This window comes from Pteronotus mesoamericanus, unplaced genomic scaffold (genome assembly GCF_021234165.1).
Source record: "Pteronotus mesoamericanus isolate MK-2021 breed Mesoamerican mustached bat unplaced genomic scaffold, CSHL_Meso_final contig_100, whole genome shotgun sequence".
Classification (NCBI taxonomy): domain Eukaryota; kingdom Metazoa; phylum Chordata; class Mammalia; order Chiroptera; family Mormoopidae; genus Pteronotus; species Pteronotus mesoamericanus.
Window position 1 is genome coordinate 16,986,672 of NW_026554999.1, and position 16,244 is coordinate 17,002,915.

The following is a 16,244-nucleotide window of genomic DNA, read 5'->3' on the forward strand; positions in this document are numbered from 1 at the left end:
AAACGTTGAATCATGCTCCGCTTTCTTGTTTAAACCTGAAAATGCCTCAGCATCTTCAAAATAGTATTCCAAGTAGCACTGTCAGTTACCTGAGTTAGAAGTATAGATGAATCCTGGTTGCCTTCCTGCTTTAAAATTCTTAATAATACTAGAATAAAGCATAGAATGAATCGAGGCTTATAAATATGTTTAAAAAAATCAAATAGGAAGAGGTGTTAATATTTGATCAGTAGAAGGCAAGGAGGGGTCATATTTGGGTTAAATTGAGTAGTGTAACTATTGGGAAGAGAGGATTGTAACCTAAACTGGGGGAAAATCAATTAATCTCCTGACCTGGATAAATTATAGTCTGGGTTATTTTTAAAAACTTGAAGATGAGATCAGTGAGTCATTGTTGGTTATTTCTGAGTAATGTTGGAAAGTAGAGAGGTACCAGTGCCTGGAAACAGACAAAATATATTTCCAAATTTTATAATTCCACAAACTGTATATGATCCACATAACTTATTTCTCTTATGTGAAACCCCACAATCCAATGGTATTGTTAGGAAGATGGATTAGGGAATGTTTTATAGATCTCAGCAAAATACTTCAATGTGGACTGAGAAGTTTGTGGCCTAGGCTGTGACTACAGAGAGGGAGGGATATTTGCGATTAATTGAATGATTTGTTGGAGTACAGATAATGGGTTTGTGTCTAACACTAATGGAATGCTTTATTGGTTTGCTGAAAGGTTTTGTCCTCATCCTCTGCCCCAGCCTCCCCTCCTGCCACACAGTGTATACTGACTGCTTTTCTGGTCAGTTTTATTGACGATGTTCTCAAACTGATAGGAGAATCTGACATGCATTTGGGGGTAACATCAAAGAGAAATACTGAATATGTAGATCATTAAAATCCTAAAGAACTTGAGAAGCTAAAACAATGGGTCCAGTTTAACAAGATTTAAATTGAAAATTCTTTCTTTAGTTTTACAGAGATCGCTATTAAGAGATTCTGGAGACAGCAGCTTGTGAACAATATATTCACTGGTTAAGAGTACGGACCTCATTTGTCAGATATGCATGAGTTTAATCCCCAGCTCTGAAACCCTAGTTTTTAATTTTGAAACCTAGTTCTTCATCTGCTCAATGAGGATAATAATAATACACATTTCATAAGATGATAGAGGGGATTAAATATGATAATACATTTAAAGTACTCAGTAAGTGAGTATATAGTAAGTACTCAATAAATATCAGCCACTTCCATAATTAGGCTCCCACAAAAGAAGTAGAAAATAAGCAGGACAAGGGACGTGCCAGTCTCATTCATGTCTGCTCTGAGCTGACTTCTTCGGGCAGATTTTTCTCCCAGCTCCTCAGTTAGTATGTCATTCAATTTTGAGTGACTCTTGTAAACTGTAATAGCATGTTGAGGATGTAGCATAGCATCTATTGGGTTGGCCAAAAAGGTTGTTTGGTTTTTATAAGATGTCTCTAACAGCACTTAGTTTTAGTCTTTAACTTCATTTGAAACAGTTTTGTTAGATTGTATTGTGACAGCTGTCACAATCAGTGTGCATTTAAAAAAAACTTAACCAAAATTGGTGGATTTTTGTGTAGCCATTTTAATACTGAAGATGAAAGAAAATAAACATTTTTGGCATATTATGCTTTATTATTTCAAAAAAGGTGAAAACACAACTAAAACGCAAAAAAGAAATATTTGTGCAGTGTATAGAGAAGGTGCTGTGACTGACCAAACGTGTGAAAAAGTTTCATGCTGGAGATTTCTTGCTGGACAATGCTCCGTGGTCGGGTAGACCTGTTGAAATTGATAGTGATCAAATTGAGACATTAATTGAGGACAATCAATGTTATACCACAGCCTCAAAATATCCAAATCAATATAGTTATTTCTGAAAGTGAAAAATATGTCTTTTATTTTACAAGAAAACCTAAATAGACTTTTTGGTCAACCCAATATTATAGTGTAGTTCATCAGTTGTTGGGTTTATAAAAGAAAAGAAGGTGAGTAACTCTGGAAATTATTGGGAATATTTGGCCTAAGTAACAGTCAAGCTAGGACAACAGTAAACTTAGGAAAACATCAGTGGACTACCTCAGGAAGTGGGAAATTCCCTGTTACTAGATAGAGGACTGACACTGTTACAGAGAGGACTCAAGCACTAGGTGTGGATTAGGTAGAACACTTGAGTGCCTTTCAGTATGGTAACTATCGTTATAATGATAGAATCCTGCTTATTTTAACCTCATTTTATGTGTATAAAGCAGAATATTGGTTCTAGATAATATCTAAATCCAGGCTCAAATTCTGTGATTGGTTCTCTTTTTCATTGATTTATGGCTTTATGGAATCCTCTTTACTTTAAGGTACAACTGTAACCGCTATAATGAGGATGATGCAAAGGCAGCAAGAGACGCACAGGAGGTGAGTGCTTTTATTTAGCGGTAACAGCTGAACAGGATGTGGCATTGTGTGTTTATTAGGGAATAAACTAGCAGGAGTTTTCAATTTTGAAAGATTTGTGGAAATATACTCCAGTAATACTGGGTATCTGTAAATTTAAAGAGAGAATCTCATCCAAAATATGTATCAGGAGCATTCCTATTTATAGGTTGGTTTGTTTTCTTTTAATTAATCTAGACATGTAGTACAATTCCAGGTTTCAGAAGTTGTGTCAAGATTTTCCCTTTCCAGCAAGGAGACTAGAGAACAGTAACTGTTAAACAACACTGTTGCTGTTTGTGTTCAGTCTCACTTATTTTTAATTCTGTATTATTTTTTTAAACCTCATTGTTCATCAAGAAGCTCTTATGCTTGATTGTAAGCTGCTTCAGGCGGTGGGAAATTTCCTTTCACCCGATGGGGAACACAACCACTGTTGTAGAAGGGATTCAGACACTAGGTGTATATTGAGATTCAACAGCACTTTAAGTTCCTTTCAGCCAGTGATTCTATCATAATTGTAGACTCTTGGAATTCCTTACATACCATCTATCCTATATTGAAATTCCCCAGTCATCCCAAAAATATTTCCAAGTGGTTTTCCTTGCCTGATATAATCTAAAACATGATCTGTTTCATCTTGTTTCACTTTTTAAACATCCCCTTGAAATTTATTTTTTTATTAAAAATACCATAAATACAGAAGAATATACTTAACCTAGAATGTCATATTGTTAGAAGTGAAAGTTCTGTGTCTGCTTTTTAAAGACTGGGAAATTATATTTTGTATTTATAAATGATGCATGGCATTTCAAGACTTCACAATATTTGTGGTCCTTTTAAAAAGAAGGAAGCCCCACAAATTCCAATATTTAGATTATATTCATTATAATTTACTTAAATATGTTTAAACATAAAACCAGCTATAAACCCCTGTGCTTTTATACAACTATAGAGCCAAACTTAGAGAACTACAAAACCTGTGAAACTCAAGTTCAAATTAATTTGACAGATGTTGTTTCCTAAAATAAAATTGTTGTTGGTAGACTGCTATGTGTGGCTGGGCTTTTGTTTTTTTCAAGGTTATGAATAGTTTATTGCATTTCAGTAAGTGTATTATGACTCAGTAAAGCAAAAGTTAATGAACAGAGCTCATTACTTAAGCTGATTATTATTCTCAGGTTCCAAAATAAAATAGTACAGGAAGAAGATAGAGAAAACAGGATTTTTTGTGGAAAAAACTTAAATTGTCTTAGGAACACAGACTTGACTTTACAAAAACAGGCAGCAGCTAGATTTACGATGCAGGCTAGAGTTTGCCTACCCCTGTTCTAAGCAGACAAGTGTTTGTTTTCCAAATTGTTGTTGTTTTTTTGTTTGTTTGTTTGTTTGTTTGTCACTGATTGCATTTCTTAACCCAGAGTCTGGTGTTTGATATAAAAGTTGGTCTTACTTGCCGTGATGGTATGGGTTTTTTATTTTTATTTATTTATTTTTTTAAATTGTTATTCAAGTACACTTGTCTCCATTTTCCCACCAGGGTTTTCTTTCATATTGACTTTTAGAGCTTTTTTAATAAGAAGCTTTTTCGAATTGTTGGTCATATTAAATTAAGTCCCCTAATATACATTTTAATATGGTGATTTATATTATCTGTTTCGTTTTGGGAATACAATGGGCTTAAAAATACTAGTGCTTTTTGGGGAGAATAAAATTCCAAGCAGATTATTTTCCACATGTATATAACTGGCATAGTTTTCCAGTGTAGGAGCATTGGTTTGATATCTACCTGACTCTTGAAGCATCATGGCTTGTATAGGTTTTTTAAAATGTTTCAATGTTGTATGATACTGGATCATGTAATTGGCTAATTCTGTGGTTCAGAGTATTTCTAACCAAGAGACCAACCATAGGGCCTAGTAGTAACTGAGCTGTTTGTTGGCTTTAAGACATGAGAAAGAGAAGATGATAGTGAAAGAAAAATATGTATGTGATAAGAAATCCTTTCATAGCGGTTGCATTTAACAGCATTTATTAGTCATTTTCTACATATTAAGTAAACATAATAAGGTTGCTTTTAAAAAGTCTTGTCTCCTCTGGAGATTTACAGTGTAATGGGAAAGACCTATATAAATTACTTTTGCAGTGTGATAAATAATATAAAACAATTCTAGACTAGATACTATAATACTTCTTTGGTAATACCTCATATATCTTTAAATTTTTTCTATTATAACTACAATACCAACATTATGTTTGTGTATATATTTATTATATAATATAATATTATTTTATAAGTATACTGTATACTTTTTTTGACATCAGTACTTTGTTAATATCATCAACTCTCCAGGGTTCAAATGTTCCCACTTACCTCAAGTTTTCTTTAATCATTGCTTTTAATCAGGATTCATACAGGTCTACAAAATGGGTTTGATTGATGTCTCTTGAGTCTCCTCTAATCTTTTAAGTCCTTCCTTTCCTTTTTTTTTCCTTGCCATTTGTTTGTTGAGGAAACTAAATTATTTTGCCATACAGAATCTTCCATATTCTACATTTTGCTGATTGCAACTTCTGGTGTCATTTAATGGTTCTTCTATCCCAGTATTTCCTGAAACTTAATGGTTAATTTAGATACCTAAATTGAGACTCAGTTGGTGGGAGATGAGGGGTGGGCGGGATATGAAAAGGGCACAAAACTCTTAGCTTGTGAAATGGTACTGCAGTATATTAGGAGTTATATGATGTCTGGTTGCTGCTCTATTTTCTGCTTCAAAATATTGATGCTTCTTGCTAGTTTTACACTTTATTGCATACTGTAGAACAGTGATATCCGATTGAACTTTCTGTAATGATGAAAATGTGCTTTATTTCAGCTGTCCAACTTGGTAGCTGTTGACCACATATTGAATACTGAGGAACTGAATTTTTAATTTTAAATAGCTACATGATTTTAGTGGCTCTTTAGTTATTTTGGAAAGTACAGCTATAGGACATTCAAAGCAGTGTTAAATGATAAAGCTAGCAAGTAGATGTCTGTTTGTTCATGATTTTAGCCAAATTCTTATACTGTTTCATCAGTAAATATGATATCAGTTTTGTTTATATATTACATTTGTCATAATTATGTAACCTTAATTTTTCTTAATGGAACAGCGATCTAGGGCAGCCCTGCAGAGGTACCTGTTCTACTGTAATCGCTATATGAACCACATGCAAAGTCTACGCTTTGAGCACAAACTGTATGCTCAGGTGAAGCAGAAAATGGAGGAGATGCAACAGCACAACATGTCCTGGATTGAGGTGCAATTCCTGAAGAAAGCAGTTGATGTCCTCTGCCAGTGTCGTGCCACACTCATGTACACTTATGTCTTCGCTTTCTACCTCAAAAAGAATAACCAGTCCATTATCTTTGAGGTAGGAATAGTTACTGAGTGGGAAAAAGGCCCACCTTGTGTCATAGGACTACTTGGTCTTTCATAGAGAAGATATATAGGTTTAAACATTCCTATTTGCTCAGAAAATGTGGATCAGAAATGTATTTATTGGGAAAATAAGTTTAGATTTCTTGTCCTAAGCTACATTCAAATTGATGTGAGTTAACCAGCTAGCGATTAAGTGTGCAGGCTCTGGAGGCAGCCCTGGATTGAAATCCTGACTTCATCACTTGTTGTTAGCTCTGTTGACTGAGAGCAAATTACTTAACTTCTTCTATATCTGTTTTAAAATGGCAATAATACTTTTCTAGGATGTTATGAGGTTTAAGTGAGACAGCCCATGTACTTTGCCTATACACATAGAACCTGGCACAACATAGTTTTTAATAAAAGCCTTTTTCAGGCAAAGCTACTATATGGTGTTAGAAGTTAATATGTGGTTATATAATGACTAAAATAGGCATTAAGCAGTAAAAGTTTTTCAGGTAGGTATGTCCATTTAAAATTGATGCATGAAACATTGGCGTCAATAAATGAATAGACGGTAACATTGATCAGCAGATGGGAATTTAGATGGATAAATGTACAGAACTAGCCATAGCAATGAATGATGATAAAATTTTAATCTTCCACACAGTGTTGAAGTGGGTACAAACCAGATGTAAGCAAAAACGGGTTTCTATTTATTTCTCAAGTGTCCCTTTTAGTTTTAGCAAATAGCAGTTCTCAGAACTAAAAGATTCCTAAAGACTTTTTTAAGTCCTTTCAAGTTGTCCTTCATATTCTTTCAGAAGTAACGGATGAACCTTTAGTTCTTTTAACATTTAATGAATTGTCCTTGAAAAGAGAGAACAAGTGGTTAGAGGAGAAAGCAATAAAGAGCTTTACAGATACAGTTAAAACCACCTGTGAAAATTATGGAATCTGTGTTGAAAGCAGTCTAGGTAAGGAAGCAGCTACGATGGTTTATCTTTCAGCTTTCTTTTGAAGCCAAAATTTACTATATATCTTCCTCCTGTTGCAGAATAACCAAGCAGATCTAGAGAATGCCACAGAGGTGCTTTCGGGCTACCTTGAACGAGATATTTCCCAAGATTCTCTACAGGATATAAAGCAGAAAGTACAAGATAAGTACAGGTGAGATTTTAAAAAATAGTTTCTGAGCAAAAGATTCTGCCATTGTAGTCCGGTATGCCTTAGTGGTGAAGTCAGGTAATAGTGAAACTTGGGTTTAGCATATCCAGTAGCTGAGCTGCTGCCATGTTTTTCATACATGACTTCTGTCCTTTGGGCCACAGTTTGCATAGTAATGCTATTTAAACATAGTGGAGGAAATCAGCCATGTATCCCACCAGCTGATTGTTTCTCCCTTTCAACTTTATCTAGTTACTTGCTGCTCTGCAAGTAAGAGCCTAAAAGGGTCAAGTGACCATTAGGATGAGGAGTGAGATTAGGATGCTGGACACAGCTTGGGGATCCTGCAATCGTGGCTGTTGACAAGTGAACTACTTATTTTAGAGTTTTTATTAGATCCCCCCCCCCCCCCCCCCCCCCGGCAAGGAGATATTTACCTTACTCTAGAGGTAGATGGTACTTCAAGATTCTCTACTACTACTACTACTACTATGTTTTTTGTTTTCTGGGGGTTTTTTGGTAGAAAATAAAGTTATTCCAAGAAAGGTGAGGGGCATGATGTGGGGAGATGCACCAGCATGTACGGGTAGGGGCTTTGAGCTTTTATGGGATTATAATTGGATTAAAAAAAATGGTGGAGGGGTTGTTGTAAGGCCCCTGGGCTATTGGGAGGCTGTAGTTTGTTCCAATGTTCTCTTCTGCTTGTAGCTATAGGGAGTGGTTCGTTCTGTTGTTGCTTTCCAGTAATTTCCGGTCTTTTAGTAAGAGTTGCCGAATTCTGGAGTGATGAGGTAGAGAGAAAAATATAAATGTTTCAGTATTGCTTATGAGGGTATAATTTACAAATTGTTCTAGGGAAAAAACAAATTTTTCTTACATCGATCACCGTCTGTGAATATGGATGAGGGAGGAGGAGGCTGTCTGCAGAGTCCAGAGAGATGGAGAAGGATTAGAATCCTCTCTCTCTGAACCTCGCAGAGACAGGGTTAGGGGGTTAGCCCGGGTCAATCTTCCACTGCCACTGCTCCCAGAGTTGCAAGTCTCAGGAGGCTGGAGGAGAGGGAGAAATAGAGAATGTCCCCATACGGGACACCAGAATGTTAGGGTGGTCACTGAGGTGAACTGTGAAAGAATTCACAAAGAGAAGAAAGTATAAAGAATAATATTTTTACTCACCCTCCAAGAAAGGAAAGGGGCATTATTTTGAGAGATACACAAGCAGCATATGCTACTTCTTAAGCTAAGAATGCAAAATGTTTGGGGGAACTTTGGCGGAAAGACTTCCATGTTCAGAAAGCAAAGTTGTTTCCCAGCAAATACTAATACCTTTTTAATAGTGGTAGAAACCGTTGGGAATTTGGAAGAATTGAAGATTTATTCCTAAGTAGTAGTTTTACATCCCTTAACAAGTACATTGTGTTTATGATACTTTTACAGTTAATAAAGATTTTATGAATGTGAATATGTAACCCCTGAAGTTACTTTTTCCTGAAACTGTTTACTTATGATAGAATAATGACAGGCTTGAATCAGGTAATTTCTAAGGCCTTTAGGAATTTCTAACATTTTATTGCTTTAAAATTGCCAAAACTGGGAATCATGGCTTTTAAAAAACACCTTTTTAAAATTAGAAACAGTAGACATGCAAATGTGTTATTAAAAACAGGTGCTTAGTTCCAAGTCTTGATAAAATGTAGGGGGGCCCTAAAAATAAGTAAATGCTTTTTTCTTTTTTTTAACTGGAGGCTAACATTTTCTTTTTCTCTTTGATTACAGATACTGTGAGAGTCGACGAAGGGTTTTGTTACAGCATGTTCATGAAGGCTATGAAAAAGATCTGTGGGAGTACATTGAGGACTGAGAATGACCCTGCATAAAATGAACTCCGAAAACTTCACCATCTAGAGTGCTCATGCAATGAAAACAAACACAAACAAGGAGGCACTAAGCCCATTCTGATACTGCTGGTCTGTAGTACCAGAATTCTGTTTTGTTAACAGAAAGTTTAAGTAAATTATATTGTAATAAAAAAAAGGTAGATAAACCATTGTACAACAGTATTCTAGGCCGCCAAAGTGTGACAGACACACTAAAAGCCCTCCAACTTTAACTTGTAACGTAGCTTCATTCTCAAAGCTGACTTCTTTTTTTTTTTTTTTCTTTTTCCTGAGTGTAGTACAGTTAAAATTTGAAACAGGTCCTTGACACTGCTTTTCATGCCCAAACCAGTCATTTTGTTGTACTTTGGTAAAGGACCTCTTCCTCCCCTACACATACAAATGCACCCACACACAGAGACTGACTCTCTTTCTCTCATACCCCAAGGTAATGAGTGAATGATGTTTAGTTCCTTGTAAAGAAAATTCTTGGGGCGGGAAGTGGGTAGGCAGCAAAAAGAATTAAAAAACGACAAAAAAAAAAAAAAAACTTTGTATATGACTTTTAAAACAAGAGGACAACACAGTATTTTTCAAAATTGTATATAGCACATATGCATGGACAAAGCAAGCGTGGCACGTGTTTGCATAATGTTTAATTACAAAAAATATTTATTCTTTAAAAATCTTCAACATTATGTCTATTTGCTGTGCATTTTCTTTCAATTTTCTTGAACTTTCCACAGTTGAAGGTTGGGATAAAAAAAAAAAAAAAACCTCTTGGTTTAGCACCTCTGGAAGACATGAGAACTCTTTGATTTCCCTTTCCTGAGATTACTTGCCCTTTCTGGTTTTCATATGTCTGTTGCTGGCCATGGGTCTCATACCCAGTGGCTTGATCAGGGCCAGGGAGATCAAGCCCTGACAACACTATGGCCTGGTAAGGACTGCAACAGGGAGCTTAGTTGCTACAGTTCAAGAATAACCTAGTCCCCAGCCTCCCTTTCCCTTTCATGGCCTCGTGCATCTACTGAAGCCTTCATGTGCCTATGTTATGCACAGGTGAAGGTTTTCCTAGGCTCCTAGCCATCCAGAGGAAACATTTCAGTTTTTTTCCTTTAATTGCTGCTTTGAGCCTTTTAAGATTTTGGTTATGGCTCTTCTCTCACCCTTTCTTTACATTAGGGTATCAAATAGAATGTTTTTGCTTTAAATATAAATATAAATAAAAATAAATAGCCATTGACTTAGTTTCAGATTGTGAATTTAAAATGGCAGATATTAAAATTGCTTGTGTGTGTTGCTGTGGGTTCAGTTTGAAGGCAAACATCCCTAGAACATGTTCCCATCTAGTGCATTTAAACAGAAATCACTGACTTTGCTTCTTTTTCATTGTCAGCAGATAGGAAAATTAATAACCCATTATAGCTGTCATGTCCATTTTTATGAAATTTCTACTAAGAGCTATGTTAAAAGTAAAGGATGGTGGTGGTTTTATTAATTATATACCTGTTTAGGCCATTCTGGCTGTGGTATTTTTCAACAGGTCAACATCCCTAAATATGTCAGTTTTATACAGGAGTGCAGGGTGAATTGTTAACTAGATTAAGAGGTCTTAATATTAAATACCAGTTTGGGTTGAGGACCTCTTTGTCTTCCTTTAAATGTCTTGCGCCTAGGGAGGGTTTACCTTTTGTGAGGCAGCTTCGTCTGCTCTTGCATTGTACATCGTATTACTCCATTGGGAAGTAGGTTCACTTTCCTCTGGCCTTTTGCCTAAGTTAGGCTTTGCTGAATCAACCCACTTTTCCTTTTAGAAAAGGTTACATGAGATGTACTTGCAACTGTTCTTTTCCCATCAAAAATTAGTGAATGTTTGCTGAGTATATTATGCTGCTTCCTTAAACCTCTTGTCGCTTTAGGATCAACTTTACCTGTACCTTTAATCCTTTCTCCCTTGCCACCTCAGGTGTAGATCAGAACTCAATGTCTGCTTCTTCTGTGTCCTCTTCTCCCCTTACATCCATTTCACTTTATTTTAAATGACTGTATCAATCTTAAAAGGCATTTATCAAACTAAGGATTTTTTTTAAAAAGAAAGCTTGAATAAGTTCCTTTCCCTGGTAACTTTGAAATGCAGCCAGAGTTGCTATCTAGATATATGTGGCTCCCTTAATCAAAATGTTTTGTGTATGTGTGGTGTTTTTTAAAAAATTCTAACCAGTTAACTGCGGTATCTAGGTTTAAGTGTCACTACACACTCCCCTTTTAACAAGTATCCAAACACAGTATGTGCACTTAATAGTATCAGCCCCTACCCATGGACAAACAGTGCTTTTTAGAGATGCTTTCTAGTTTGTCTTGGCATATGATCTGAGGATATTACAGTGGTGGGTGCATTCCCTAACTTGTATGGATGGATCAAGGTGAACTGACCTTTTTAAATTCCAATCTTTTAACAACTATCTCCATATTTGACAGTATTCCCTGAGTTCATTGCTTTCATTGTTAGTAGCTTCAGTGGCCCCAGCTGGAATATAGGCAAGCCATATCGTATGACAGCTTCCCCATATCACTTATCTAAGTCTGTCAAGAGGGCTCTGTTCATGGTAAGCACCAGGGTCTCCCTGTCTTCTTGAGGGCAGTTACATTGTTTTTTGAAAAGTGCATGCTTCATTTGAACAATTAATTGAGCAGTAGGTGGACTTTAAATGATTTATAGTAAAATTTTGATCCAAAGCTCAGGACACAAACCACAGTGGTAAGACTGAGTAGCATATAATATTATCAGACTAAATTCTGTGTAATTCGCTGCAACCCAGATTGTATGTGTTTTATGTGTGTTTAAATAAATACATTAAATACACATGTGTATACATAAACACATATAACAGATCCAAGACTGACTGACTTGATTTGAAATGGTTGAATCTGCAATGTACAATATGATTCAGCCATAATTAGGAACTGAAATTTAGTACAAGAGAGAAAAGGACTTGATGTAACAAACTCTTTTAGTTGCAAATCCTGGGTATAGAGCACTTGGGGGATGGGAGGGGGTGGGTTGGTGAGACAATCAGATCGATAAATTTATTAAATGCTCCTAACCCTGTAATTTTGTGCATAGAGCACCCTGTGCTGTGGAAATAACTGTTCTTAGATTTTCATTGTAACTGGACTGTTCAGGTTGCCCAGAGGGAAAGAACATTCCTAATTCTAATAAAATAAACTTTTATTTTGTTATTCCATTAGTTACTTATGTTTATTTTTATAGTTAAAAAAAAAAACATACTGGTGACCTAACAATCACCTGTATTATGTGCCTTATTCACTGTTCCTACTTAATATAAAATGTTAAGATTTGGTTCAGTTTCTTTGCGGGGAACTGTGAATGAGACCATCCCCAACAATTAATTGTTAACTTGGTCAGTGTAGCCTTCAGAGCATTTTCTGAAAGCTTTCCAATTTCTGTGACTTGACCATTGAATTTAAATTGCTGTTTGTGTTTTAACAGTGATACATATTAGATGCTTAGTAGATCTTTGTCAATTTTTTAAAGATAGAATGTTTTGAGTCATTCTCAACCTCAAAATTCTGATTACTTCCATTTAGCACACTTTTAGAAGCTGTATCTCCTAAAGGTATGGAGAGAATTGTCTTAAAGAAGGTCCCAGGTTGGAGATCTTTGTCACTGATATGCTAGCCAAGTCCAGATGGTAGGACAATTTAATTTGGTCTTATTTGGATCTATAATTATGAGAGTTCATTTATCACTTTTAACTTCAGAGCACTTTAACTTGTATTACCAGTTTAAGCAAGTGGGGTAGGAATTGTTTTTTTTACAAAAGAAGAAAATACGGCTCAATGAGGTTAAATGGCCCAAGATTTCACAATTTCTTCTTTCTGAGATTCAGTCAACATTGTACTACCTCTTTGTATCATATTTTCTTAATCTGGTCTCAGAATGACCTAGCATTCAGTACCAGGAAAGGTGGTTCTTGGCTATGGTGTTGTACTATTAAACTACATCAAAGACTATATATCTGTATATACACATATGCCTATTGCTGCTAATGTTAGAGGAATGCTATATACTATCTCTAATCTTTAATTTGGTTCAGAGTTTGCAGTTGATGTGGCTCTGTTTTGCCTAGTCAAAAGAAACCAGGCATGCAGGATGGATACAAGCCCTTCCCATTTTGCCAGTTGGGACAGTCCTCGTTAGAAAACTATTGCATGTGATAGTTGAGAGTAGATTGTTCAACATCATTTGATTTGATAAATATTGGCCAAGAATTTGTGATTGTTGATCTAGTTATTCAAATTTCCAATGTAAAGAATTTTGCATAGTTGTCTAGAACTCGTTACAGGATTATTTTAGAACTGCTGGTACCCATTTGTTCTCAGCATTCTCCTATGGGGCTCTAAGAACAGAAACAGTGAGCATTTTGGGGAAATCTTGGCTCCTTCAGCAACAGGAAAAAATATGGTCCCTTCACATCTCCTTGGGGATAAAGCTGGTGTGTTTCTGGTTTATTTTAGGGAATTTGCTTTTCCACTTAATTACCCAAGATGAAATAGCTAACTTGGAAGTGCTCAACTGGAAACAATGAAATTGCGCCTACTGTAGGAGTAAACAGTAAGACAACTGAGTTTTCTTTTTTGTGGAATTAAATCCAGTTTTCAAGGCAACTGTTGATCTTTCTCTAGTCAATAGCATTTAGGCTGGGGAAAGTTAATTTTTTTTTGAAAAGCATTTTTCAGAATATGATTAAACCATAGATAGGCATTTTTAGGGCTGTTTTTAGAGTAGGGGCCAATTAGTAAATAAATCAACTACACAGTGATATGTAGCAGCTATAACAATATCAAAAGCACAACTTTATTACCACAGGAATTCAGGAGTCTCAAACTCAGATGTCTGCAAGAGTCAGGTAAATATTTTAATAGGCTCTCCTTGGCCAAGTGGGTTCTGAGAGGAGCCTGTGAAATAACACTTTTTTTTGTGAATTCTTTCAAGTTTAAAATGTTGGCAGTCTTAGCTTGCAACTTTATGCCTCTGTCCATTTGACATACATTGGAATCACTGAGAGGTTTCAAGAGAAAACAAAAGAACTAATACCCAGTTCCCACCCCACAGAGATTATGACTTAATTGCTTTGGGGTTGTGTCCTGGGCATTAACTTTTTAAAGCCTTATGCCCACCTGCATCCCCAATGATTGTACAATGCAGTTTGAGACCTGCAGACACAGTTTAGGCCATTGATCTAGACAATTCTATAGTTTCAGAGTTAAAGGTGCGCACTCTAGGACATAAGGGACAGTAGGACTAGAGACAAATTCACAAGCTCAGGAAAGGCCACACTGTAGGCCCTAGCTGAGTGGGGTTTGTGGAGTGGTGCCTCCTAAGGGTCTAGTGTGAAATGCCCAGTACCTGGTTCACCTTGGAGAAAGTTAAATTCACAAAACCAGAACGGTAAAACTGACAAGCAGAGTAGAATGTTCACATGAAGTGGCGATATATTTGCTCAAGAGAGAGAAATCTACCTGGGAAAGGAAATTTAGTAGAGTCTGAGCCTAGGTACTTGAATGGTTATAAGCAAAGCTGTCATTAAGTAATTTGCATCAGGTCAATGCACAGTTCCACTTAATTACTAAAAGTTCAGAGCACTGACGAGTCCCAAATTTCTCACTTCATTCTTTTGATCTATGTTAAGATAGTGAACTTTCCTGTTTTTATTCCTATGTGGTATACTGGAAAAGATGTCATTTCTCAGCCATGGTTTTCCTTTTTGTAAAATAGGAAAACTAATAGCTATATTTTGTCGAGTACTTTTTGTTAGATGCCTTACTTATATTATTTGTATCTTCTAAGCAGCCCTAAAACAAAGGCATTGCTCTCCTAATTTATAAATGAGAAAACAGGTTCATAGGCTATTAACTCAAAAGTTACAGGAAAAATATGGCAGGGTCATGCCTGATTTCCTGTGTTCATTCTGTCCTGCTAATTTGTTTTATAGGAATATTGTGAGGATCCAAAATGTGAAAACAAAGCCTTACAAATAATATGCATACTAGTACTAACTTGGGCAAAAAATAAGGATACAGAGAGTTCTCACAGACTCCTAAAGGCAGCATGAGATTGGATCCAGGAACTAGAAAGCCATTTTGAACTCCTGATAGAACATTGTTTGCCATCACATCGTTGTAACAGCTTTTTCTTTTCCTGTAGCTACCCCATAATTTCACGCATTACACATTAACTGTTCCAGACACGTGCAGACAGAACCAAACAGAGCCATGGGACCAGCCCATTGGTAGAAATGTGGCTCTTGGGGGCTGACCCCTGGAGGTTGGGGGTTAGATCTTGGAGACCACCGTTTGCTGACTGAACACTACAAAATTTGATGTCTTCAACAGAACTGAAATGTCCTGAAATGAAATAAATGTAAGGAATACTATATAATAATTATGAGCTAACTTAGTCTTACTAAATGCTTCATGTCCATCTTTTTAAAACAATCCTATGAGACAGTTACCATCTTCATCTCATGGAAGTTCCCTGAGGTCATCCTTTTCTAAGTGACAGAATGAAGATTCAAACCTAGATTCCTTCAGTCAACACTCAAAAGTGTCAGGCACTGTTCTGGACACTGGAGGTACAGGAATGAAAAGGGTCTGTTGGTTTGAAGTTCTTAACAACCCTCATTCTACGTTGAGATGCGTGAATTGACCGATGTCTGCCTGTTAATCGCACGCAGAGCTGGAGGCACATTTTGACCACTACGCTATATTTTCATGACACTGCCGATTTTCAAACAGCCCCTCCAACAGTACCTGCTAAAATTAGGTAGCTTGATTGCAGGGTGGGGGCCTAAACCTTAGATTGCCTTGGAACTCACCAATTTTTGTTTTTGGCTCTTAGCTGTTGAACACACATCTCTCTTTTTTGTAGACTTGAGATACTATACTACGAAGGACCCAACCTATGCCTTTTTCTCCTTCACATTTGAGAGCAACCCTAACAATGTAATGAGAGTTAAGAAGCAAGTCCCATGTTTCCAAGCCTCTTCAAAAGGCCAATCTTGCCTATTTTGAGCTAATGACTTGGCTTCTTATGCACAAAGTAACAGTTCCTGACTTGGTGTTTTGTTTGGCACCTGTATATCTCTCCTCACCGACTACATCTGTGTAAAAGCTTGGTCTTTTCAAGTTGCCTGCCTTTTGCCATGGGGTATTCAGGGTGGGAATTTGGAAGGTGATTATAAAAATACAAAATATTATCTATAGTAGTCAGTTCTCCAGGAAGTTCTGAAAACTTGCTTGTATAGATTTTAGATTTCCT

General features: G+C 36.4%; 1 protein-coding gene across 1 annotated transcript in view; it reads left to right on the forward strand.

Annotated features, from left to right (window-relative positions):
• Positions 1 to 11,081, forward strand: part of ARIH1 (ariadne RBR E3 ubiquitin protein ligase 1) — a 129,253-nt gene extending 118,172 nt beyond the window's left edge. Inside the window, exons 11-14 of the mRNA XM_054563530.1 lie at positions 2,376 to 2,433; positions 5,608 to 5,868; positions 6,913 to 7,025; positions 8,799 to 11,081. Of these exons, the coding sequence (XP_054419505.1) occupies positions 2,376 to 2,433; positions 5,608 to 5,868; positions 6,913 to 7,025; positions 8,799 to 8,883 (517 nt within the window). The 3' untranslated portion in view covers positions 8,884 to 11,081. The remainder of the gene's footprint in view (positions 1 to 2,375; positions 2,434 to 5,607; positions 5,869 to 6,912; positions 7,026 to 8,798) is intronic.
• The last annotated feature ends 5,163 nt before the right edge of the window (positions 11,082 to 16,244 follow it).